Source organism: Balearica regulorum, chromosome 2 (genome assembly GCF_011004875.1).
Source record: "Balearica regulorum gibbericeps isolate bBalReg1 chromosome 2, bBalReg1.pri, whole genome shotgun sequence".
NCBI lineage: Eukaryota > Metazoa > Chordata > Aves > Gruiformes > Gruidae > Balearica > Balearica regulorum.
This window is the reverse complement of record NC_046185.1, coordinates 72,099,505-72,126,255: the sequence shown is the minus strand read 5'-3', so window position 1 is coordinate 72,126,255 and position 26,751 is coordinate 72,099,505. Positions and strand designations below refer to the sequence as shown.

Genomic DNA, 26,751 nt, shown 5'->3' with positions numbered 1-26,751 from the left:
TGCAGCACTGAAGCCTCCAGCATTTCTCTGGGAAAGCAGGGCAGGGAGGGTGCAGAACACACCTCACCTTTTACCTTGTCTGTATCACTTGATCCTCAGGATGAACTGATGTGAAACAGTGGGGTAGCCTTAAGAGACCAGCTACTTTTTCTTTTAAAAAGAGATGTATTTATCTACCCAATGAATCCAACACTGGTTCAGTGATGACTGCAATATTACCAATCTTCCCAAAGGTGAAACCACAGCTGGGATTAGATGTACAGCTACCATAATCCATGACAGCTTTATTGAAGCCCATGCTAATTTACATGGCTTCATTGTGTGTGATACGTGGAAAGACAACCTCAGAATGTCAAAGCCACCAGGGAAGGGAGGACAAAAGTTAGTAACCTTCACTTTGAGTTTTTGGTGGGGTTTTTTAACTTTTGCAGGTTTCTGCCTCAAATTAACTTTGGCTAATGAAGTTCTTTGCTGTGAACAGTAGGTCGATTACTGTAAGGATTACATTTGTCTTTAATGAAGTGAATCTTACTGCTATTGCTCCTGCTCAAGGATATTCTAATAAATGAAGTCTCACATCCTAATGAGTTTCAGACATATTAAAAAATTATGAATAAATAAAAAACCCAAAAATAATTTTTAATTACGCAGGGATTGTTCCCAAAGTGAATCCATCTCAGGAAGGTGGCTTTAAATACCTGGTCATTTAAGAATAGCCATTTCCAAAGGGATCATTAAAAAATTCATCTTTTACAGATGCAACACTCATGGCACCAATTAATTAATGAAGCTGAAAATTAGCATAACTTTAGTACAAAAATAGATACAAAGTAGTTGTTAGAACACAAGCATCTAAAATAGAAAGTCTGATTTTTTTTCTTCTTGGTTATACCAGTAAAGCAGAAATTGGACTTTGGGCTATAAGCACTTCCTTAAAAATAACCTTTCCTACCTGCAAATTTAAGACCATGAGATAAAACATACCTTAGACAAAGATACCTTAATTATTGTGAAGTGTCAAAACAGCACTGAAATAACTGAAGCTGTACTAATAAAAGCCGGCAGAGCGCCTTCTCCACCCGGGTTTTAGTGCAAAGGAGGACTGCAGCTCAGGACCTGCCTGTTCTATGGATATTTCCAACTCCATGTGGCTCCTCCTGATACTAAAACAAGCCTGGTCTGAATCCACCAGACATTTTCCTTGTTAACCTGCCAGTCTCTGCTATCCTGTTCTCTGCTTCTGATTTTAAGTCAGATTTTTGCATTTAATAAGTCTGATCACCTCAGCTGACTTAAATAGCTCAGGTTTTTTCATACAGTAGCTAATCCATCTTTGTGCAGCCATGCAAAAGTAACACTACCGCAGCATTTCAATTTCAGCAACAAGACAACTAAAGCTGTGAGAGTGGATAAAGCGCCTCTGAACTTGTGTCCATAGGGTATAAATCCAAGCTGGAAAATCCAACCAGACTTCCACCGGAGTGGGAGGAGGCCTGGTTAATTTGATTAGAAAGTGGCTAAAGTGCCCGTTCCTGCTACCGCTGCTAAAATAATATTAGATGAGGGCAAAAAAGGGAGATGACACATATGCAAACAGTCTAAAAAGAAGCAGTCTCCAAATTTACCTGTTCCACGACCTTCCAATGTCTTTACAACAGGGGATGTGGGTTTCCTTATGAGTGTTTTTCCAACAATAGAAAATGATTTGATATCAACTTCTGTTTTCAAATGGTATGGACCAAGTTGGGCGTAGGAGGAAGGAACCAGCCAAGAGGAAATTTGAGGCTTTTTAGTTTCCCACCGTAAGCAGGTATGCATTGACTGTACTGCTTCCAAAGGCGTATGCTGCAAGTCAGCATTAATAATAGCTCACAAAAATGTGGTTAAACCTGTATAATACACATGATGTAGTCATAGCACCCTGTAGGACAGCACCCATTATACTGCAACCTCCAGATGTCTAATAAACCCTCTACCTCCTCCAAGTCCACTACATTTACACTCTATTTATTCCTAAAAATCCTGTGTCCCAACTTTGAAAGAATGAACATGTCTGAGAGACGCAGCGAAAGTCAGGGTGATTGAGGATTTTCCAACAAAATGTTTTTACTGGAAAATTCCATTTCTGAGAACTAAAATGTTTCTCTAAAGTGTAACTGTTAAAAAAATAAATCACCCAAAGCTGCCAATGAAACAAGATACTGTGAGAAGACACCTGATGGTCTGTGGTGCTTCCACAGCTTGTAGCACTTGTAATACTTGTGGGTTTTTCAGTCGTATTCCTGCATGGCCTTGCCACATGGAGTAAAAAATCCCTTAGGCTCCAGCCACAGAAACACAAGTCTGATAACCTGAGAGTTTTAGCTTCGCTGAAACTTAGCTTTAGACTCTCAGTACGGAGTCTGAAAGCCTCAAATCCCAGATGACTCAGCCAGCGGTTTCCAGACTTTTATCTCACAACTGGTCCCTCTCACTGGATCTTAAAAGTCACATGGAAATCATGGAAAGTGGACTTTCAAGCTCAATTTCATTCATAAACAAAACATTTTCATTCTTTCCAAAACATTTTTTTTCCTGCTGCTGTGAAGAGCATTTTGAAATATTGGGGTTTTTTCTCTAGAGTAAAATATTTGTCTTTTTTCGGAATCTTTGGATTCCCAATAAACATGGAAATTCTCATTTTAATCAGCTTCAACTGAAGTCCAAAAGTGGAAAGAAAATAACAAGGAAAAAACTCCAAACCCCAGCAACATACCCTACTTGGGAAAGCTGTGGAGCTTTCCATTCCTAACAGCAGAATCGCATTGTTGGTTAGAAAGAGCAACACCCAGAATGATTTTGCATTGGAAACACGGACGAACAGGAACGGCTACGGTCTTTGTCGTTGTAATCACAAAACAAAGACTTGATCCCTTTACTTACATAAGCTAAAGATTTTGTATTTCCCTGCTTTTCATCTAAGTGCTTTCTTTGAATCTTGGCCAGTGGATAAGAAATTAGTCAAGAGGTTTGAGATGATGTGAAAAGAAAAAAACATCTGCTAGACCTGCCTTTGTTCAGATGTTTGGAACTTGTAGGAGCAATTACTGCTTTGTTACAACAATTGAAAATGCTTATCTTCTGAGCTGACATACTTGATGCATTAATCCGATTCCTTTATGTACTTAGTAGGGATTAGAAGAGGAAAAAAGAAAAAAGTAGTAAGTTTTTTTTTCCCATACAGGGCTGCAGGGTTCTGGAGAAGGTTATTTTTTAATTTTTAGTTTACTTAAAAACAGAAGGCTACAGTGTTCTCAAGTTCTCCAAAAGTCAGTTCCAAATCACTTTTCTTTTGGATTCATTGAAATGTTTCCCTTCAACAAATTCAAATTTTGACATTTTATTCAGATTCACTAAAATTTTATTTTGGAGTATTGTGGAGGAGGAGAAAGTTATCTGTCATACACTTTGGTCTGGTGTCCTAAGGAAATAAAGATTATATTACCATGCTCGCAGTCGTCTTCTCTCCTCGCCTGTCCTCCTCCTCTCTTCCCACGCCCCCAAAAGGTTTTGAATCTAGTTTTGATCAAAACTGTCAGAAAAAGTTCTGCAGTTCTTACAATCTCAGGAAAGCAGTCTGGTGAGTAAAGTTGGAAAAGAAACACTATCAATACACCATTAATAGTAGAAAAACAAAACCACATCTTACTAAACGTGGGAGAATCTGCACGAGAGTTTTGCATTATGGTCCCACCACTTAGAGAACAGCTTGTCACCAGTGTTGGGAAGTTCAGGCTGTCAGCACGATGGTCTCCTGGCTGAATGCATAGGGTTAAACCAAAAGCTTTAAAGAAACAACAAGAAAACAGCAAAACAGAGACAAGGATAAGGCTCTGAAGAAACAATAGGGAAGCCAAATACTGAGACATTGCCTTCCCCTGAGAGTAGTCATAGAATCACAGAATGATCTGGGTTGGAAGGGACCTCAAAAATCATCTAGTTCCACCCCCCTGCCATGGGCAGGGACACCCTCCACTAGACCAGGTTGCCTAAAAGGATATTGTCTTCCCTCAATTTCCCACAGTGAAAAAATAAAATAAATAAATAAATAAATTAAAAAAAAAAAAAGGATGATCCCAAACTGTTGCTACGTCTAGAAATCTGAGGAAACTGAATGATCTGTGAGTATTATGGAGAGGTTTCAAGTACAGAAAGACAGGCCCTGGAAGAGAAGAAAAAGCCTCCCCATCACCCAGCAGGTTGGTCCCAGCCAGTGATGGGGATCCAGGTCGAAAGGAACATATGCATGTTTTCAAGGAAATACTCAGAGATGGGGAAGTGGACCTGTTTCATCCTTTGCTATGGCATATTGTGAATGTGAGTAGAAGAATCAGTAGTGCTTTGAAGAAACCGTTCACAGTTTATTAGTAAATCACAAATACTGTCTTCCAAAGAAGTGGCCTTAAACCTCCAAATGCAGCTGGGCTTTTCTGTGAACCGGACAGACAGGGAATGGCAATACCAGGATCCCACCGGGAACGGTTGCACTAGGTGGTCGCACAGGCCAAGGCAGAGGAAGGATAAAGATCACGTTTGAGAAGGGTTGAAAGGAGAGATTAAGAAAAGCACCAGTTGAACTTCAAGCCCAAGGGAAACACGGTGTTAAGCCAAAAGCCATTTTAGAAGAAAAAAAAACATGGAAACACCAGTTCTTAAAATCCTTGATAGAGGAAACAAGGGGTTTTTTGAGTAGCCTTTTGTCCCACTCCACCATTTTCTCTTCAAAACAAAAATCTCCACTGTAAGTGGTTCTTACAAAGGTTTACTGCCTGGGTTTACTAATCAGCGTGGTACATTTTAGGGGCAGTAAAGAGTCAAGTGACAGTGTGATTGCCTGTGCAAGGCAACATAGACAACTAGGGTGTACTGAGTGCTCTGTACCAACTGCCCCGTGACGCTATTCCCCCATAGTAAGCAAAAGCAGGATAAACTAGTCTGCAATTACCAAGTGGGTTAATTCATTCCTTTAAACATAAACATAGATCTAAAATGAGATTATATTACATCAGAAACACGGCGAAGTTTGAAGATATTTGTTGGAATTTGGCTTAATGACTCTTTTGTCATTGTAATTCACACCTTTCACCTTGCTAATATCTAGCAATTGCAAATTGGCACACTACCAGAAAATGAAAGTAGCATCTTTCACCTGTCCTTTCTATTTGCTTTATCTGTTCTTTCTTATTTTTTTTTCCACATACTTTGCAGACAAGGTGGATTTTCTCTTAAAAGCTGCTGATCCATTTCTGATTTGTAATCTCTGCACAGCCAGCTCCCTCTCATTTTTTTTTTTTTTTAAATGAACTGGTTTTTTGTTAAGCTTACAGTTTAAAAAAACCCCTATGCAACTCAATGCATTTTACACTGACTGTCTGACAGTGGTTTACAAAAAAGACCTGTGATTCTTTATTAAGTCCTATTTCCACCCATGACACATGGCCTACAAGTGTTTTGTTGAAGATGACAAAGAAATTCAGTGACTGTTTCTGGAGGTACCAGATGTTATCAGAGCTTTTCTAAATCCAGCACAGAACCAGCACCCTGACCCTGTCCTTGCAGAGACTCGGAAGGTGAAGCCCAAGCCGCGAGCTGGTCAGCCTGTGTATGGAGTGGGTCTCCAGCCATGAGCTCCTCCACCGTAGGGTGGGTAGGGCACACGGCTGGCAGCAGGCATGCGGTGGCACGGGGGTGAAACTCTGGAGATACGAGGAAGGAAGCCAGCACAGGCTATTTTGAAGCTGGTATTGCTGAGCTGGGCTGGGACCCAGCTGCCTGGCTAGCCCGGTCCCCTCCCACGGCAGAGAGCCCACAGCCCTGGAGAAGCTGTTATCATCCACCACCACCAATTACTCGCAGAAATTCTCCTCCCTTTAGTTCTCCAGCAGATGTCTTGTGGCTCAGACTCAGGAAAATCACTACACCCCTCTTGGACATGTCAGACACATCTTCCAGTGGCACAAAAAGCGAGGAAGGAATTTGCTGTATCCTTATAAAGTCAAATTTTCTGTGTATGCACAGTCACGTGAACTGCCAGGCTAGGAACTGCCCCGCTTCACTGAAATGTGCAAGCTGCACTGCCACTGTGCCCAGGGTCCAGGGCAATATCCACTACACCTATACATCTCTATAGCCCATGATATGTTATTTATTAAGTATTCCTTCCCAGCAGAATCATCAGTGCTAATCAGACCAGAGAGGAGAGGAGTCCCTTTTGCCAGGAAGCTTATCCTCTCAAGATTCCAGCTTCATGAATCAGATTTCTGTTTAACTCATTTTATCTGACACAAAACACAGCAGATGATACATTCTGTGCAGAGAAGTAATAGTGGTAAACGATGCAAGCATCTTTCTGGAGGGAAGAAGCCAGTATATCAAGTCCAATTTGATAGTGTCTTTCCTTCAAGCACATGGAACTTGCCAAATAGATGTATCCTGCTGTCAGTTTTTAGCTTTCTTTCTCTCCCTTATCACTCTGTTAGGAATCAACACTCGTACTTTGTACTCACCTGCACCCCAGGTTAGGAAAGGACTATGTCTATGGGGCAGTGGGAAGAATTTGCAAGAGTTTTGTTACAGTGCTGACATGTTCTCAGCAGATGTAGGGACGTACTTGATTCAAATAATGCCTTGCAGGTCCATTTTCCTGCCTTGGTTAAACAGGATTTAATCTAGTAAAATGCATGGTGGCCACCTTTAAAAATATATGAGCCCTTCCTTTTCACTGACAGCATGTGGTGCATGCTCTTTGCTTACTCATCACAGTAACTAGTCTGATGCATCTTTCCAGGTTTTCAATATTAGATTATCTGAGCATATAAAATCAAGCTGACAGAATGAATCACCTGATAGATTATTGCTTAGTGAAAAAAAAGCACAAGCTTGTCATTATATTTGCCTACAAAGCACTGCACACACCTATGGGGCTGTAAAGATAATAAGCATGAACTTAATTACTGCTAATATGCTCTGCTTCAAGTCTCAGATACACAGTGTATTTCTTTTATATAATAACTTTTTGTTCATTTCCTAGAATTGACAAAATACTTCAGAGAAATTAATCTGATGAATACAGTTTCATTGGCCTCATTAAAAATTCAGGCAATAATAGCAGAGTAGCAATAAAAGTTATTGTTCAAAAAAACCACTGCAGACCTGAGGCATTAAATGTGTCATCAGTTCCAGCTTAATGGCATCAAATACACTTAAGAAAATGGCATGCCCCAGTGTTAATAAGAGTACACTTCAGATTGCTAAAATGCTTTTTTAATTTTAGATATTACACCTATTTCTTGATTTTTGTAGAGCGGAAAAATAAGATTTCACTTTACACATGTATATCTCATATTCCCGGCAAGAGCTGGGAGAGAAGGAACGGTGCAATCTGTTTAGTTTCCACCACATATATTATGGTTTTTCCATAAAATTGCCAAGAGCAGGGCCCTCTCTGATCAACAGTAAGGGAAAGCTGGTATTACAAAGGAGGAAAAAGCTAACAAGGAAGGTGAGGTGAAAAAACAGCAAACTATGATACTGAGGTGTGGGAAAAAGAAAACAACTTGCCTGAGCCCTCCCGCAACATATAAACAAATGCCACAGGCAAAATCCAAACTGGCAGAGCAGAACCACAGTTTCCATAGGCTTTTCAGTCATAGAAGCCGTGACTACTAGCTATTAAAACAGACTTAATGGCCGATAGCTTCTTGTCATCTCAGGTGGTTACAAAACAACAGGGATGCAGGGGCTGCCAGCCCGTCCTGTGCCATGACCGTGGCAGATGCCACCCTGCACGCCTGGGGAACGCTGCAGCTCCGGAGCAGTAATGGTCCCTCGCTGCTCCTCAGGGCCATCCCTGCGGATAGACAGCACAGCACCTCCTACAGAAACACACTTTTATTTTTCCTGGGTAATTTCTCTTTAAAGAAGCATAACAAAATTGCCCGGTATTGTTTTCTCTGAGCATGAACTACTGCTTGTAGGAAGGTTGGGTAGCTCCTTCCTGCAGGACTATGATGGCAGGAAAGGACCTGCCCTCATTTATTTAATAAATAAAATAAAATTGAATGAAAAAGAAAAATATTCTTAATGAAAAGTGTTGTTTTGGTTTGGTGTCATATTTTCTTTTGCTTGTTTTTTAATAAAAAACCCCAAACTCCAAATAGAAATAGTATCCCAAATAATTCTGATAAACTTCAAAAGGTCCACTCAGTGTTGAAGGAAAAGAGTTAATGGAAAACATTTCTGAAACCAGAGAGAATTCTGTATTTATTAACAGGAAAAGTTCAAAAGATTAATCATACAGATTCTTTGACATTTCATCTTGCAAAAGCATGATCCTGATAAGGAAAACATTTTGGCAAGAGCACCCTCACTGTTGAATACACAGTGGTTACTCTGGAATAGGGAACAAGAGCTAGCTTGTTGAAATGGCACTGCAAATGTAGAAGAAAAGCAGGTTTTACTGAGCACTAGTTCTAGACATTTCTGTAGAAGTTTGTCTTACACATGTGAATGAAGTGGGAGCTATAGTCCATATTCTTGGACTACCAGTGGGAGGAATGAAGGTAGAAAAGCCATCAGAGGGTTCTCTAGGGGTATCATAAGGCCAGTTGTCTCCGAAGCCCAGAGATCAATGGGCAGCTCAGCGAAAAGCCATACTCGGGAAAAAGAAATCCAAACCGCAAGCCAGCAAGGTGAGTTAGTATTTCCACCCATGGTTTTGCAAGGGATTAACTATTAATAAAGATTTAACTAAGCTCTGCTTTGCCTGTACAGCTGCAATATTAATAATAGCCACTCATCTTGTAGATCTGTTGTATTTCCTCCGTGGCAAGTCTGCAGCAGTGAATATAGCTCTGGCCTGTTTCCATATTACTGAAATTCACATCATTGTGATTTTCTGACCCTTTTCCTCCATTATCATTAAAAAGAAAAAATGAAAAACTGTTTCTTCTACTCAGACTCTGCTGTCACTCTCCATGCCTCCTCATTATCTGGACCACAACAGCACAAATACTGAATGAAGCACAGACAAAAACCCTGGAGCTAACTTAGAATACTTGATGTTGCATATTGCCTAACTAGCCAGCTTGCTTTCGCAATCAGATTTTGATTTGATACCATGGCTGGAAATCTTGACATTGTTTTTGATTCTGACCTTACTTATGCCTCTCTCTCATTTATGTACTTTTGTCACCTCCAGAAGCTTTATTTTCTTTGTTTTGATGTCACCGATATTCTTACTCATGTTTTAGGCTGCATGAGGTTTCTAGAAAAGACTACACCTAGGGTTTCAGGACAACCCACAAACTTCCAGTGCTATATTAAACCCATTTAGTAACAACCCATAAAATATGCATTAGTATGGAAATTTTTGGTGGATAACTTTTTTTTCTTCTTCTGTATAGAAGGTACCTCCAACTTCAGGACAACTTAATTTCTGGCCTAATAAAGGCTCCTAGTGCTATCAGCTCTACCCCAAACTCCATCCCTGTGTCCTCTCAGCATGGGAAGGAGGGCAGAGGGGGTGGGCATCCGTTACCTTCACGGTAACACCAGAGGAGCTGCAGAGACTTTATTCACAGGTGGCTTGGAAACAGCCCAGCTACAGTATGTGGAAGTCAAGTGAAATGCATATGGCAGTCTTGGTTTTTTGAGCTGTTGTGTTCTGATAATATGACACCAAATTAAAAAAAACCCCACAAACAACATCAGATTTGACCTTCTCCAGTTCTGGACAAAACAAGCATATTATCAAGGAGGTTTTTGGCTTTCATCTCTTTTCCATCTAATATGTGCCTCCCTAGTAAATGTTTTACAGATCCCAATGGTTTCTGTGGAGCAGAAACAAATGTTACAACAAACAAATCCAAAGGAAAAGGTTTGGGGTTTGGTGTGTTGGGGGGTTATTTTTTATATTTTTTTTATCCTTTCTTTATTCTTTTGTCCAGAAATTACAAAATTGGTTCCCAACTTGGAACACAATTGTTTATGACAATAAATCAGTTGACTTCACTGCTGCTGTGCCATCCAAAATGACTTTGTAATCTGGAAAAAAATAATTGTGCTGAGGAGAAAGGGAGCAATGGCCATTTCCCAGGCTTTTTTGACCTTCTGAGCAAGAATTGGAACTTGCCTAGTGGTTTAGATGCTAATCTGTCTACCCAGTGTGTGGGTGTGCTCTGAGTCACAGCCAACATGTGCACTCACTTCTAAAGCAGGGCTTCCTAAATATTTTTGTAAGGGTAACTTTTGTTTAACTTTCATTTGGCAGAGTCCCACATTGGGAATGGTCAGAAGCTCAGGAAGGACCATATGTTGTGTGTGGAGCTGCTAAGAACAACTTGGAAAGTTTTCAGACCTTTTTCTCTCAAACTGAAGAAGAAAAGCCTCACCCCTTCCCCCAACATGAATTAAAATATTGCTTTTTTCTCACCCACTTGCCAGCAAACCACATCTGTCAGGCTTTGAGTCTGCAACAACTGTCTGTCCACAGTGAAGATAAATGTCTGAGGGTTGGGTTTTTTTTCGCGTTTGCTGTATTTATTTTTTTAATCCATGCCTAGTTACTAAAACTCAAGGGGCATTCTGCTGAGGATGTTCCAGGCAACTGTAACTGTGCAAGTACTGAGCAAACAGGACACAGTGGCCAGATGCGGGCAGCAGGCACCATAGAGATTTCTGCAAAGAGAAGTCTTTTTTTTTTTTTTTTTTTTTATTGTTCTGCTTATTACATAACTGGGAACATGGATAATGAACATGTTTCAGTCAAAGCATCACAGGTGTTACAAATTGCTTTCTCTCTTGGAGGCCCTGTTATTAACCCAGTTACTGCTGGTAATAATACCTGCTGCTCTGCAAATAAGCCTGAAAAATGCATTGGGGCCAGATTCAATAAAGGGCTTAGGTGACTCAGCATAAGTTGTTGTAATACCCTGTATTTAAGATCTCAGGCCTTCGAGCAGAGTCTGAATCCTAAGTAAGAGATCTATAAAGTGCACAAAGAGTGTTAGGTGCCTGCAATAACAACCCCAAGCAGCTTAGCATGCACCTGCTTACACCTAGCCAATAAAGCTGGCTAGGTGGGGAGAGGAACCTGTAAACCCACCTGGCAGACCTGCAAGGAGATACTTGGAGTTGGTCAGGATCTGCAGACTGCAGACCAGATCCCTTCCAAAATACAGCTTTTGGGGCATTTTTTTTTCCCTTTTTTATCTCTTCCCCCCCCCTTTTTTTTTTCACCCCTTCTCTTTTTTCCTTCAGAGAATTGAGCAGACTTTCTGTTTTTAATGTTCCTCCTTTGGTGCGGGTGCCACACATTCATGTAACACTCTGCTGCTAAAGCTGTAACCTGGGAAGTGGATGTCCTAAGTTTGGTTCCCTGCTTTGGCTGCACAGTGTGCGTGGGAGGGGGGCTTCAACCCCTCCTGGTCCCCAGAGATTGTGCAATTAGCAGCTCTAAAGTAGGTCAGTGTGAGTGGGCTGGAGGGATATGCTTCTCATCCTCCAGCTGCAACTGTGCAGAAAACAATTCAAGATTCATTAGTCCATAAAGAGAAAGAGCGTATTAAGCAACCGCGTCGTGTTTCCTCATGCTCAGGACACTCACCTGGCATGAGGGCAACCAGATTTCTGGCCCTCGTCTATGCTTGATTTTCTGTTTTTAACCAGTGGTGGTTGTATGTGAACTACAAGAAAAAGAGCTCCCAGCAGGGGAACTAAAACCCCCCGCCTGCCCAGCTCTGCTTGGGATGAGTGCCGTATCCACCACCAGCCCAGTGGCATGGCTGCCTGTTGCCAGAGTAGCCTCTCTCCTGCTGACCAGGCTTTCTCTCAATAGAATAGACCGAATAGATTTGAACCCAAATATATTTGGGTCCAAAAATATTCGAATATTCCCTATTCAAATAGGGAATTAAAATATTCAAGTCCTCTAAGTAAATAATCAGACTACTATGTAGTGCTCGGGCAGAGGAGAGGAGTTTTGCAATTCAGCAGCAAACAGCAACTGCATGTGATAAGGTGAGAAATGGGTCCCTGAAAGCTGATCATGCTCTGAGGACACTTGTGGGACCAACTGTCCCTCCAGTAGGCTTAGTTAGGGATATGTACAAAGCAAACCTTCAGTTGCTTACTCAACCCCACCGAGATTGGGACAACTCAGGACATGCACAGAAGTACAGCTCCAAGCTCTTGGTAAACTTAAGAGCAAATAAGTCCTTGAACTTAATCACCACCAGCTTTGTTGGGATTTTAGTCTTAAATGTCTCAGTTGGGTCAAGTCCCAGGTCAGAAAATCTTGCATGGATTTGACACCTAGCTCCTTTTCATATGAGCGGCAAGGGACAGAGTTCCCTGCTGACTGCAGCGCTCCAAGCTAGACCATCCCTCGGGAAGGAAACACCATGCAAAGTTTTGCTCTCAGTCACCCCATTACAACTTTGACTCGGTGGTGATGCAATTGTCAGCATAACTGGGCCAAAAATATGATAGCAGAATTGGGTTGTTTTTTTTTTTTTTTTTTAGAGGCAATGATCTAGGCAAGGATCACATTATAGGATGGTGAGGATAAATGCAAGTAAGCAGACCCCTCGCTGCTGACAGCTCCATATGGCCAATGGAGTAGAGCCTCTGTCCCTTGGAAATCCAGCACAATAGAAACCTCACAGATCTGATGAGGAAAAATACTCCAAAGAGTCAGAAACCTTTCCAGACCCAGGAGCTCAGCGGACCGTAGATGTCCGTGCCTTTGAGACGCAAAGTGTATGCTGAACGGTATTGCAAATTATATTCCAAGTCCATTTTAAACTCATTTCTGCTGTTTTCTTCCTCAATATCGTTTCCCTTCCTTGCAAAGCTAGCCTAGGCCAGCCGCTCACTGTCCCTCAGAGCCCATCTTCCTGCGCGGGGAGCTGAACGCCTCCAGCTGCTGGTAGCATTCCCACCCATGTTACCACAGCAGCAGAAACAGCAAAACATTAAACACAAGGACGCTGTGTGGGCAAAGTCCCTGCATCCTCAGGGTTCGTGAGCAGCCTTTGCGCGGCTGCCAGGCCCCCGGAGGTGCCTGCAGAGCTCGGGTGCTCGCTCCGGCTCCTTTTCCAGTGGAGCCCGGCACGTTTCTGGGACAACTCAGATCATCTGCGTGCAAAACGAGTAGCCAGCACTGGTTACGCACACTTTATGCGTTTTTCAGAGAAGCATTTTAGTGGGCCATCTATTCAGATAGATACTTTGACAGGTACAGTTGTCCTTATATTTCTACCTGGGCTCCACCCTTGCATTGCATAAACCCTTCTTCCAGAGATAAGTCAAGAGAGAGGAATTCACATGGAAATATCTTCCGATGTGGCATTGAGATGAGGAACATATGAAGAACATGCGTATTACTTTTGGTTTGTTTTCAGTTTATTTTTTCTTCCTTTGAAGATATATCTGGTCTTCTGATATAGATTTCATTTCCTTTTAGCCAACTACAGCTATAGATTGGGCTGACAGACACTGATGTGTTAATTTGGCAAGTTATCAAAAAATCAGAGCTGAAAAAGCTGACAGTCAGGCAACACAGTTCCCTGGAAGACAGATTTCCTTAAATAAATCTTTTGTTTTGACGATATGACAGGTCTGGTCAGGAGCAGTAACTGTGTTGGGACAGTATATTTTGATTTCTCAAGACACTCAATTTAACACCATATGACATTTTGATTTAAAATGTGCATTAAATGGAATTTACAGGGTGTGCATTAGATAGACTAAAAATTGATTCCCTGGTAGATCTTTAAAAGGTAGCTGTCCATGAGGAGATAACTGGCTGTTTTTCTTGTGGTCCACCTGGGACCAGTTCTTAGTCTGACATGATTTAATATTTCAATCCACAATCCAAGAAAAAAAAAAAGAAAAGAATAAAGAAAAAAATCTGAAGTCTTTACTGGCAAATTTGGTAGGCAATTCAACAAAATCGGTGAGGTCATTAATAGGGAATGAGGGTTGAGGGTGATCATTGATTGTTCAGACCAATTTTGTTCAGTACAAAGTTACTTTCTTTTCCCTCCTTTTTTTTGTAAAGGCTTAAATTAATGTGCTTTTGTCATATCATATGCCCTCCTAGAGTTACGAAAAAGTATCTGGCCACTGGCAATATACAGGTATTACCAAAAGGAGCAAACTAACAGAAGACATTCAAAATACCTAAAAAATTATGAAACCATTATTACAATACACAATAACACAGAAGGAGAAGTGCAAAAAGATAGCTTCTATGATTTTGTTTTAAAGTTTGCATTTGCCAGTAGCTATTTAGGACTATGCAGGATTGTGTCATGTACTTGAGAAGCCTGTTTACCACTGTGCCAGAAGAAACTGTATTTATTACACACATTTTGCTTTCTAAGAGCAGTAAAATCCATTCTAATGACTAATTTAATCTATTTTCCTTTGAAAACGATCTCTGACAAGAGGAGCTAGCAGAATGGCCTCGAGAAGGTTGATGAGGAAAGTGATGGGCTGAGCCTAGTTAGGTGTTTGTGCCTATATGCGATATGTATACCTGTGGCAACATTATTTTGACTACTAATAGTTTTTGAGACAGGAAAAAAACAAACGACAGTAGCAAGAGATGGTGGGACCTTAACCTCTGTGCTGCTGTTTCGGGATGTTTTATCTTCCTGGTTTTGTCATCTCTGTCACGAGACAAACCTGGATGAGGTACCTGACACCAGAGGTTATTAATCAGTAGTCTCCCCGACCTGCCTGGATAGCATGTGAAACGCTGGGTGACAGACCACAGAAAACCCCAGCTAATATTCACAAGGAAAGAGCAGGATTTACCCGTGGGGTGAATCCCTGGGTACTACAGCATTGGACCTACACGGACCTATGAAAAATACATCCCATGACTAACTATGGGCTAATTTTTCAGTGTGGCAGCCATCCTTTGGTGTGTCTTGGAGGACAAAAAAACCCCTCATAAATGTCTTAGTTTTTCCTTGAAAGACATTTAGGAAGACAAATGACAGTAAGCAGAAGACTCATGGAAATATATCATTATGGACAGCTAGACCTATGTTCAGGTACGAAGTTTTGAGTTTCTTGTTGACTTCACATAGCAACAGATACAAAGCCAACAGCTCCCAACAAGTAGCTGCAGACTCTCAAAGCTGTACCATGCCTGCTTAGCTTACCAGAAAGGATTTATTAAAAGACTTAGGTTTTTATTTATAAGCTAAAATCTGCAATGTGTTGACCTTTTGGACCAGTCCAAGAAAGCACTTAGTTTTGAGCTGAAATGCATCACCTGCTGAGGCACAATTTGACCCTTTACAGCTAGAATGGGCCCATTCAGTGCTCAGTTTGTCTTTTTAACATGTCGGATACATGCACTTAATACAGTGAATGCAGCAAGGCTGGTCCTCCACATAGTCCATGGGGTAACTCCGTGGGCTTCAGGGGGGGGTCAGTGCTGATTCATGCCACCAGAAGGTGCAATTAGAGGACCCAGCTTGTCCATCCTGAGGTATTACATGGCTTCCTTCCTCCTATGGATTTATTTCATTTGGGTTTGATTTTATTTTTCCATGCAAATTTTTCAGCCTCTACAGCGCAGCACGTGTTGCAGCTGGCACATTTCTCCGAAATTGAGGGCCAGACTGATATTGAGAAATCTCCCTTTCTCTCTTACACACATGCAAAAAATGATGACATGCAGTATAAAGTTACATTTCACATACAAAACTGAGCAATTCGAGAGCTCCAGTCCCCTTTTATGTCTTCCAGAAAAGTCAATTGGATGATTTGAACACAGTACGACTCTTGTTTTCTTTTTAAGATTAAAGTGAACAACGGAAAAGAAAAAAAATAAAAATCAGTCCATGAAAGAGAAAAGCGTTCACTTCTATTGTTTAGGTTACAGCAAAGCTAAAAATAAATTACTGTAATCCTGCTTTCCACAAACCTTTAATAGGACACTAGGCAGCAGAAAGGGAAGCATCACTGTTTTTTTATAACAGCGATATTATAACTCCAGGTTTCATTTAAACCCTGTTAGTCAGTTGGTTACAAGCAGGCTGGCTCCTAAGTCAGCTCGGCAGGACACTGTACCTAAGGAAGATTTTTAACTGTCTGTCATCTTTGCATATGGGACTTTGTAGGGAGTAGAAAGCAAGACAAAATAGAAGACAGGTAAACTGCATCTTTGCTGACACCCCTGCCCTATTCAGCTCTTGATAGCCGACATAAAGCCCTGTACAAAGTGACATTTTCACATCCAGAACAAAGATGATCCTTCCATCTGGAGTAAGGTTTAAGTAACATCCTCGTGAAGTTGCTAAAACAAGCCAGGCCATTCAAAAGGCAAAGTTTCTTGAGTTCAAAGAGAGAAGGTTTTTTTGCACTGAACTTTTTTCTGGCAGTGAATTGAAGTGGCTTCAGGACATACTAGTTCCGTTTCTACCTTTGCTTAGTATTTTGTTCAGACAAGTCCACTCCAGACTTAGTTACCTGACTTCATTGTAGTCAGCTACATTTCTACCTTTCTGTCATACTTGTCTTTGGCATGCTGGAAACCTGACTTAGTGTTTTTCAGAAGTCTTTTAGAACATTCCTAGTCTTTTTTAAACCCAACACGTTCAGATTTTTGTTGTTGTTTTTCTTTCTTGCCTGTGTTACATTTTCTAGTAATAAAAATAAAATTTCTGGTTAGCAAAGTTCTGTGACAGCTTCCTTGGAGGAAGGAGGGACAGATTTGGGAATATTTGCACCGTACCATAACTCTCAGCTGGCATTTGGATAAAGTGTTAGAAAGCTTGCTGATGCCTTAGGAAAAAGAAGCTTTGCACTGTCAAAAACAAAGATGTTGTTTTTAATTGTACTATGTCTTTCTAGAAAATGCTTTCAAAGCACTCCAGTCTGCCACTCAAGTTACTAAATCAAAGCTCATTGTTCACATTCTCCACCACACAAGCAGCCCCATGCCACAGCGCTTTGCAAATACAAGTGGAAAGTCAAAGATTAAAGCAAGTTTCTTCAAGATGCTTTTATATCAGAGTTCTTCATACAAGCATCCTTTCTTTTTCTTGTAAGTACAGTAATCATATTTCAATTGCATGGCTACAATATAAAGTTAATAGCTTCCTTATTTCCTTATTTTAGCATTTCCCCTCTACTCCCTCTGTCTTTTCAATTATACTAGCTAGATCATTTCTTTCATTTCCTTTCTCCAGTGTCCTGTTTTCATTTCTTACACAAAATCATATTTGGTCACTTACACTTTTCCTGAGGATAAGGACACGACAGCAGCATCTCTTGCTCCACCATGGTGCTGTCTGTCGGAGAGGTCAGTGGTCTTTTGAATAGCTCTTTAAGAAAATATTTTGGAAAGCTAAGCTCACTCATGCAGGCTTCTGATCTTCTCCAGCACTCTTGGCTTCTGTCTGTTGTCACATGTTATCCTCCCTCCTGAGAAACCTGTGAAACAGGTCTGGCAACACACATCTTGCGTGGCAGAAGAGTTTTAATTGAGTCATTGCAACAGGTACCCACCCTCATTAAAAAAAAGGTTGTTGAAAGGAGTAGTCTCTTAGCGCCTCATTTGAAATTACAGAACCTACCCACTGTCACAGCTGGTGCACTTTAAAGGGAAGCTACTTGCTGGGTTTGTGAATATACAGGAAATAATTTAAAATCAATCTTACATGCCAAATAAACCACAGCTAGCGGTATAATTCGGATGCTCCTGCGCTGTGGGACAGCAGGAATCCTTCCGCTGTGCACCAAGGTGACAAGCGCTGCCACCGAGTCTCCCCAAGGCACGATTTCTTGTGGGACAAAACAACTCCACACCTTTGCTACAGAGGCCTCTGTCTCCATGACCTGATTTCTGAGAAATGGATCCCCAGGAAACGTGGTTAATAGTGCCCCGGTGCTTGCAGAGAGAATTCCTCCATGCAGCGACCGCAGAGGTTGCTCTGCCTTTCAGCAGCCCCTGTCCACCCTTCTGGGGCTCGGTGAGAAGCCCCCGGCACTGCTCTGTCGCAGCTCCGGTACCATTTATCTGTTACCCCCGTGACCAAGAGGGATTGCAGCTGGGCCCTCATTAAGACCTGGATGAACTTCACATCAGGGCGCATCTCATAGTACCCCCATAGCAGTTTCCTACTGCTGTTGCTCTTGCAAGCTGGTGATACCATCGTCAAGTGCAAGCAAGGCTGTGGTTAGCAAGGAACCAAAAAGCAGGAGACGCGGGATTTATGCCTGACTCTGCCTCTAATTTACCCTGTCACCTTGGGCAAATTGCTTTACCTCTCGGTGTTTCTGTTTCCCCATCCCTAACACAGGCATAATTATAGTTCCCTTTCTTTGGAAAATGCTTTGAAATCTATGTACAAAATACAGCATGAAAGAGGAAGCTATCATTATTGCACACTTGTAAAATATTGGGATGAGGCAGACAATAAGCAGCGAGCATTTGAGATTTCACGCATGTAAAATGTTGTGTTTTAAGAGGAACATGACCTTATTGTAATAATGATTTTTTTAAAAAAAGATACTCCTACAGAGTTTGGCAAAAGTTCAGTTTCTGTTTTCACAGTGGAATGCTGAGAGAAAAATCTAAATCAATTCTCACTTCTAGGAACATTACGTCCTCCTGGAAACAGCACGTCCACCAGAGGTTCCTCAGTGGAAAATGACGTAATATGGCAATTTCCTGCTTTTCTCTCACCTGGGTAAATAAAATCTCTCGTTTTGCAGCCTGTGAGTACTTACATTATACTCAATAGATCTAAATACTCATCCTCTTTCTCCTTCTCTCTCCTTGAAAAATAAAACTTAACAAAGCTTACAAAGATTGAGGGTTTTTTTTCATGTGCAGGTAAGCTTGAACAGGTTGATGCAAAGTTGTGTTTTCCAGAGGTCAAATTCACTCACATGGGAGTCTTGTACTTGTTTTAACACTTCAGCGAACAAAATGAAAGAGGTGTTTGTATTCACCCCACTTCTACAGTGTTACTCACTGAGGGGCCTTCCCCAGTGAGGAGGACTGTAAAGCGCATGACAGTGAATTAATATTCCCCTGGAGTTTAGAGGAAATAATTTTTCACCCGCTCTACTCGGGAAGGCGGCAGCTGCTGGGCTGTGAGAAGTGCAGGATGGAGCTGCCTTGGCTTTCCTGCCTCTGCTGCTGCTGCCCTAGTCCGTGCGCTTTCCCTCTCAGCCTGAAGACATCTCAAGTGATGGAAACGCTCTTGAGATGACACACTGAGGATCCATGTAAGGTTGAAAACTAAGAAAAACTTGCAAAAGCTTTCAGGAACTGTATTGTCTGTGTTGTCTGTGAAGAAGCGAAGTTATTGCTTTTTTCCCTCCGCATCCTTTTTCTGTAGGACAGTTCTCAATAGAAATTTGTTTATCCACTGTCCTGCTTAGACTAAAATCCTAGATAATTCTTAACATGGGCGATAGCCCAGAGATTAAACTGGGCAATGCTGAACTGAAGATAAGTGGCTGTGGGGAAATAGCTTTTTGTGAAATGACCCTTGATTGCACGTTAATACTGGCACATTCTGAAAGCTTACCTGAGTCTTGAAACATAATTCTGTACATGACTTAACATGGCCAGCCGGGTTTATTACAGACCAGGAGGATGGTAAATGTTTAGCCTACTCGCTTCTTACTCCATAGTCCATTAACTTCAGAGCCATGTTCTAAGATGTCCCAAGGTTACTGCACTGACGATTTATAGTAAGTGAATCACGTAGAGCTGCAAGCTCAGAAACCCTTGGAAGTACATTTGCAGAAGGGCGTGCATTTATTTGTATTGTCTGAATACATACAGTTGCAGTAGGTGATGTCTCAATAATCATATTCTTATGGCATTAGCAAACTCATACTGGGTATCAGATTAGCATGGTCTGATTTGAATTTCAGTGGAAAGGACTGTTATGAAAAAAGAAAGGCTTTTTGTAAAGCAATAATATAAAAATTGCACAAGAAATCCTTTAAATTTTTTTTCTCTTTCCGTGTTGAGCTGTAATTCTGCCTGTGGATGAAACAGGTCAGGAACTGAAGTTGTTACCCAGCCTTTGGAAATAGAAGGCACATGTGAGTTGATTCCAACTTTTTACAATAAAGTGAAAAATAGCAATTGAAGCTAGACTTTTTGGTGCTTGAGGTAATGTTTGGATAAGTGAATGCATTTGGTTAAACATCAAATCCTAAAAATCTGAAAACTGTCTAATGAGCTAAGTGAACGAGTACCGTCAACTGCAGCGAAAACTCTAGGAAGAGTCAAGTTTACATACAAGACCATTCCGTTGTAATCATGAAATTAAAATATGAAGTGATAGCAGCCATTTATGTCTTTGGACAGACTCCAAACATTCAAACTGATGCATACATTTATATGTGAGTTATTGCGGCGAGCGTTCAAATGACAAACATCCCATAATTGTGGTGCTTGATCTTCCAAGAAGCTCATATCTATAATTATAATCATTGTCTGAAAAAAACAGTGTAGGTTTACAGTAACTGTGCAATTGATGCTTGTCTCCACTTCTGTCACTGAAGTGACAAAATAACCAAGTCATGCTTGCATCTGCTTCCTTATAATGCTACATTTGTCCTCACCCTGATATCCGGCCATAACCTACAATTATGCGTCATTAGCTTTCCATGGAACTGATCAAAGGTTGTCAGCTCAAGGCTGATTTGGGAATATGGCAAAAGCCTGTGGGTGGACCCTAACTGGCATGAAATGGAGCAGGTTTAAGCAATTGTTTCTTTAAACAGCACAGGTTTCCCACTTCAGGTGATAACTCTGTTACCCAGTGCAATGTGAAGATGAAATCCTGAATATATTGGTCCACAGAAGCGCGTGATGGTATCATCCAGACCATTTGGGTAATCTTCGCTTTTCTGTTCTAACTGAAGGACTCTAAAATGCTTAATTCAGCAGAATAGTGTTTGTTTGAAAAAGGCTTTCAGGTATTACTGCAAAGCATCTGCTGCTTGCACAGCAAGTGCGGCAGGACTGGGGCAAGGGGAGGAAAGGGAGCCCCTGTTTTCTTTGGAAGGGATGAAGCTCACTTGGGGAGAAACGGTGCTGAAACCACTGCCTTGACGTGGAAGCGGTGAGCCGTGAGGTTATAAAACACGAAGATGCGAAGTGTGGTGTTAGCAGAGTACACATCCACGGCAAGCGCGTGCAGGTGAGAGGCACAACACCCACTGGACCCAGAGCTGCTACGTGCAAAAGGCTTCAGGGACCATTATCTTGGTGCATTCGTGTGTTTAGAGTGAGAGGTTGCTTCCCCGCACTGAATTTTGGACAACTGCAGTGTAGATCCCCATATGTGAGGTGGTCAGCCTAGGCGGTGGAGAGAAGTAGGCACACTGAGGACACGAGTCATCCAAACTGTTCCAGATATCTCTTTCAGGAGGAGGCGAACCATGCCCTAGACCCTGCTGTGCACTGCCTCACTCTCCATGGTCTGTAAAGGGCACCTACTGTGACCGGCTCTGAAGTAAACCTTTACATTTACTAAAATGAATTCTGCTTTTCAGGTGCTGCACGAATAGGTTGCATTTATTCTTCTAGAAACAATTTTCCATTCCTTTTCTCAGATAGGGGGTGAGCAGTTTCTAGTAAGTTGTGCCCTGTGGACTTTAGGATGACTCTGGTGCATTCTTCACCCTCCTGAGACCTACTGCTTGAACCCTAAAAAGCAAGAGGAGCTGCTAGGCAATACACAGCAATACCACTGCTGAACGTGTCACTGCCTAGAAGAAAAAGTAGGGGACCTGTGTGGGACACTTGAAATTTATCCTAGAATTAAATTTCCTGAGGAGGATATAAAACTGTTCTAATGTTTTTGAGTTTGGTTGTTTTGGGTTTTTTTTTTAGTTTAAGTTAAGTTAAACAGCAACTCAACATTTTGATTTCTCAAGATCACAAATCAAAAGCCATCCCATATTATTGGGCAAAATCTAATTCAAGCATCCACTGGCAGGGTAATTTCTGTGTGACACATTTCCACTGTCAGATACAGTGTAGATTTCTGCAGAGCAAATGGCAGTAAGATAACTTGGCACACTGGCTACTTCATCTGGAGTAATTTCAAGGAATGCAGCTTTAAATTCTAGCCCATTCAACATTACTATCAAAGTTTTTCCTCCTAAACTGCCAGTTCCTTTAGATTAATGAGCAGAAGACCCGTCAGGCTGAAAGGACCATGGGAGTGAAATCAGCCTGCCAAGCTGCTGCAAGAAACCCAAAGGGATCTGGGGACAAAAGGCTACAAGGAGGTGATGTGCTTTCCAACTCTCTTTGAAGGTGATGCAACGCGCTGTAAGTTCAGCACTATTTTTTTTTCTAGCTTCAGCTCAAGGGATCAACAAACACACCTGAAGGCATGAGGGATGTGTTTAAACAAAGGAGATGTGAACAGATTCAAACCTCAGACTTAAAACCAGGCAAATAAAAAGACTGCATAAAGCAAAAAGGAGTCAGTTGCAGTAATTGCAAGGGCAAAACCATGCAGAACAATGAATCCAGTAATAAACTGCTGCCAGCACACACAGATTTCCAGTTAACTCTGTGTGCTGTTCCACTGCCTAATCCTGTCTGTCAGTGGGGGCACGATCTAGAAGATTGTTTTTAAGTATTAAGTTCTCTTTCCAACTTGTTTTCTCTCCATATTTGGTTATGTTGTGGTGTGATGGGCTGGTGAACCAAGAGCCTGCTTCTGCTATGTGCTCGCTCTTGCAGCAGGTCCCCTCAGAGCCTTACTGACCAGCTTCATTACTTGTGGCTTTGAATCCAGATTCAAGATTTCCTGGGGTTCATCCAGCCATTACAGACGAAAAGGCACTGAGATGGTTGGTGGGCCAACATCCCTCAGGACTGTAGCTGTTTGCTTTACCAGTAGTCAATCATATTAGACCCATATGGACAAAAGAAAATCAGAAGTATACTGTGGAAGTCCCATGTTAAAGTCAGAAAATCATACTCTGCAGGTCAAGATTGTTCTTGCTGAAAAAGGTGGGGAGAGGTAGGTATCCAAGTGTCAGCCCTGGGAATCTTTATAATGACAAGTAAAGGCGATGCAGAAATTCCTTTTTAATGCTCCTACATTAAATAAGAAAGGAAGGACTACATTGGTTGCTTCCATTTGAGATGTATTGATAGAGAACAAGGTCTCCACCACTGGTTGTGCTTGGACTGTTTTCCACAGTTAACCCCTGTGGACCACCCTGAGACAAAGGAGCTGAGAAGCCCAATTAATTTAATTCAGGAAGGGAGGATAGCTGTAGAAAAGAGGGCATGGATAGTTCCCTTGGTCATGGAAACCCTCAGTTAGGTGTCCTCCACATTTGCATCTGCTCCCACCACTTAGAGCATCTGAGTGAAGCCTCTGAGCAGTGCTGGGTTAGGGGAAAGCAAAGCTGGCTTAAAACCACTGTTGTACACATCCTCCTCTCACTGCTTGTCATTTTATGTGATTGTCTGGATTTTCATCTGTTTTCCAACTACAATTAGCATAAACTGGCATTTCCTCACCCTTAGTGCTGAAAATTATTTTTGTCAGGAACAGAAAAACCAGAAAGGTATAATAATGAGAGGAAGAGGATAGTCTTGTCTATTAGTCAGTGCATGTAGTGAAGTTCTTTTAGAAAACAGTAATTAAGCATAAATAGATTAGATAATTCTAATGGAAATGATAGATTAAAACTAGAGGGCATATTGAGGGTATTAAATATACAGGAGATTCGCAGCATGATTGTAAAGTGAAAAAAGGGGATTATTCCAAGGGGAAAACCAAACCAAAACCAAAACAACCAACCACACACGTTCATTAAAAAAAAAACCTTAAAATGGATCATTTAGGGTGTAGGAAGTTGCTCAGAGTTAGTTGGAGGGTTTAATTATGCTGCATTTCTTGGATGAGTAAGCTTCTTGACTTCTTTTCAATGTGCTGACCAGAGGACATGTGTAAGCTTCACTGTATTTAGTAAATACCTTAGAGTAGACGAATTCCAAGTGTCAGCCACGTGGTTTCATGCAGCACTGTGGTGACTTGTCATCATCATCGAGTTATCATCACAATGGCTATGTTACTGGCAAGTGAGTGTGACACCTGAATGACATGGAGTGGCATTTTGCTTATTTTCCACAAGTATAAGCCTCAGAAGTGTGACTCCTTCCTAATTTAGTTTTAAATCCCATCATTTCTTTTATCTTGATGCTCATTTTCACAAGCGTGACTCTTGCACACCCACTACAAGCTGGCAACCCCTATTAACTATATCTTCAAATTTTTAAAAGAAGGAGCCGGGCACCAAAGGAGCCTGAACAGGGAAAAGGCCCTGCGGAGGCAACCCAAATTCAGGCAATCCCTGGTTAAAGCTTTAACCCTACTAGATTATTTGTGCCATGTCCAACAGCTGAAGTGAATTTGAAGCTCCAAATGCATTAAGCTTTACGCTTAAGGAAGGAGCTAGAAATGTCCCTGTGCAACTCTGTTCTGGACTAGGGAGCCAGATGTGTCCACACAGACCAGCAAAGAAAACGTCCCTCAGCCAGCCAGCCAGACAGCAGAGCATCCTCTGTTTAATCATCCCACTCCAAACTCCACAAACTGTTGGCGTGGCTTCAAAAATCAGGTAAGTGTTCAGTTAGATATTTGTTATACTTAGATGAAATGAAGTGACACGTTGGGTACAAATTAGCTTAGAGAAGGGTAGCAAGAAACTATTTTTAACACTGCATGGGATCGGTATTTCAAGAATAGGATTTTTGGAGATACGTTTCCTGAGTTTAATCTGTCTTCACTTATGTTCATTACATATAGATGCTGCTTCATCTTATGCACAAAACTCCAGCTTTCTCACATCTGAGTGTGATATGCTTAATAACTTGGCACTTTGAAGTACTGTATCTATTGATGTCTTTGCAGCTAGCCACAGACCTGCGATTTTAAGAATTCTTTTATATTTCCAAATACTCTCTGCACCAGGGGATGACATCTAGCTTATTATCCACTCCGCTACTGATTTCTTTGGCATCTGTGCTTTGCTTGCTGGGGATCAGGAGATTTGATCAAAGATGTAAATAAAAAATACAGTCTAGGCTCAATTTTTTTTTTTTCTTCATTCAGGTAACTTAGATGTAAAAGTTCAAGATGTTATACAATAGAAGAGGTTGTTTTAGAAGGTGTCCGAGACCATTAAGTAAACATGACTGTTCAAAAGAGAATTTTTTAATGCTTGATCTGACATTAATTTTCAAAAGGTGAATTACTTATTCACATAGCTAAATTTAACTTCACTAAAAAAATAATTCCAATTCGGTTTCTTACAATTATCATACTGTTTTCATGATAGCTTCTTTTGACTGAAGAAAAAAATACAAGCATTAACATTTCTTATTTATTCCTGATTGCAACCCAAAGCAACTAAGAAAAGCTACAGTTCTATTTTTTACACTACTTTATGCATATATACAGTTCTAAAATTATTCTTCAAATTACCAAAAAAAGGTCAGCTCTTCATGGCTTATCAAAGCAGTTCTGTGATATAATGCCAACATATACACCTCAGTATTTCTGCTGTTAATTACCCTGATCTTATAAATCCACACCGATGACATGATTTAAAGCCTTAATGTTCTGGATGAAGTCACACACACCCGCATGGAGAGTGAAGGCATTAGCTAGCAGGTCTTACAAGCGTTTTATAAAAACCTGCATGGACACTAAATTTTAGGAGCTAACAGAATGCCATTACAGCAGAAGACATTAACATTTCTTGGGAAACAATTCAAACTTGCTTATTATGCCCACAAGGATACCTTTCTGTCTTTGAAGAGGTACTTCAAAAAGAAAGCACAAATATAACATTGAAGAGCTTGAAATATATTGGCTGAAGGTGCTTTCTTGCAATGTGTTCATCATCTCTAAAGTACTTAGTATTGTAAGCTTTCTTCAAAATTTGAAACTTAGGGGAATTTTGCGTCATTTTGGCTAGGTCTATGGTGTGCCCCAAGTGATGCCTTTAGTTATGGCTTTACAACACTGATTTTTTTTCTGAATTTGTAGGACTGCTTTAATCTACATTAGCTGTGCTGCTGCTGACGTACAAATGAAAAGAGTAGGATTTTTACCAGTTTGTTATAATAGTTGTGTAAGAGCTACCAGGACTTAAAAAAATAGACTTTAGTTCTGAGACAGGTGCATAAAACTTGACTACTCTTCGCATAAGCTCATCGGCCAATTTAAGCATTAAGCATAACCACTCAACTCAAAGAGAGTAAGAAGCCCAACCAAAGATGATTGCAGCATGGGGCACTGCCATGACATGATGAAGACATATGTTTTAGTCTTTTCTTAAGTATAATTGAAATAGACTTACGGTAAGGAAACTCAAAACTTGCCTACTTGTAAAAGCAGAGGAGGTTTGTCTTCATGTTTTAAGATGTCACCTTACCAGTACAATTACTCTAAATAAAAAGATTTTATGATATTCAAGCCAGAAAATTGTTAAGTCTTGAATGCTCACCAAAATAGCCGATAACATGAGTTAATCTGTGAGCTAATGGAAGTGTTTCATTACTCTTTCTTTGATAAGTTTTAGCACCTTGTTCTTACAGTGACAATACTGATGTTCTATTATTAGGTATTTTTTATTATTTTATTATTTATTTATTTTTAATCTCACATTGTTTGT

At 40.9% G+C, this 26,751-nt stretch overlaps 1 protein-coding gene and 1 long non-coding RNA gene across 2 annotated transcripts in view; one reads left to right on the top strand and one right to left on the bottom strand.

Annotated features, from left to right (window-relative positions):
- The window catches only part of PTPN3 (protein tyrosine phosphatase non-receptor type 3), a 178,781-nt gene extending 161,323 nt beyond the window's left edge, over nucleotides 1-17,458 (bottom strand). The window contains exon 1 of the mRNA XM_075744676.1: nucleotides 17,298-17,458. Coding sequence (XP_075600791.1) covers nucleotides 17,298-17,424 — 127 coding nt within the window. The 5' untranslated portion in view covers nucleotides 17,425-17,458. The remainder of the gene's footprint in view (nucleotides 1-17,297) is intronic.
- Nucleotides 14,891-18,759, top strand: LOC142600427 (uncharacterized). Its single transcript, XR_012833900.1, has 3 exons — nucleotides 14,891-15,104; nucleotides 16,915-17,107; nucleotides 18,662-18,759. It is a non-coding gene; the product is annotated as an uncharacterized LOC142600427 (long non-coding RNA).
- The last annotated feature ends 7,992 nt before the right edge of the window (nucleotides 18,760-26,751 follow it).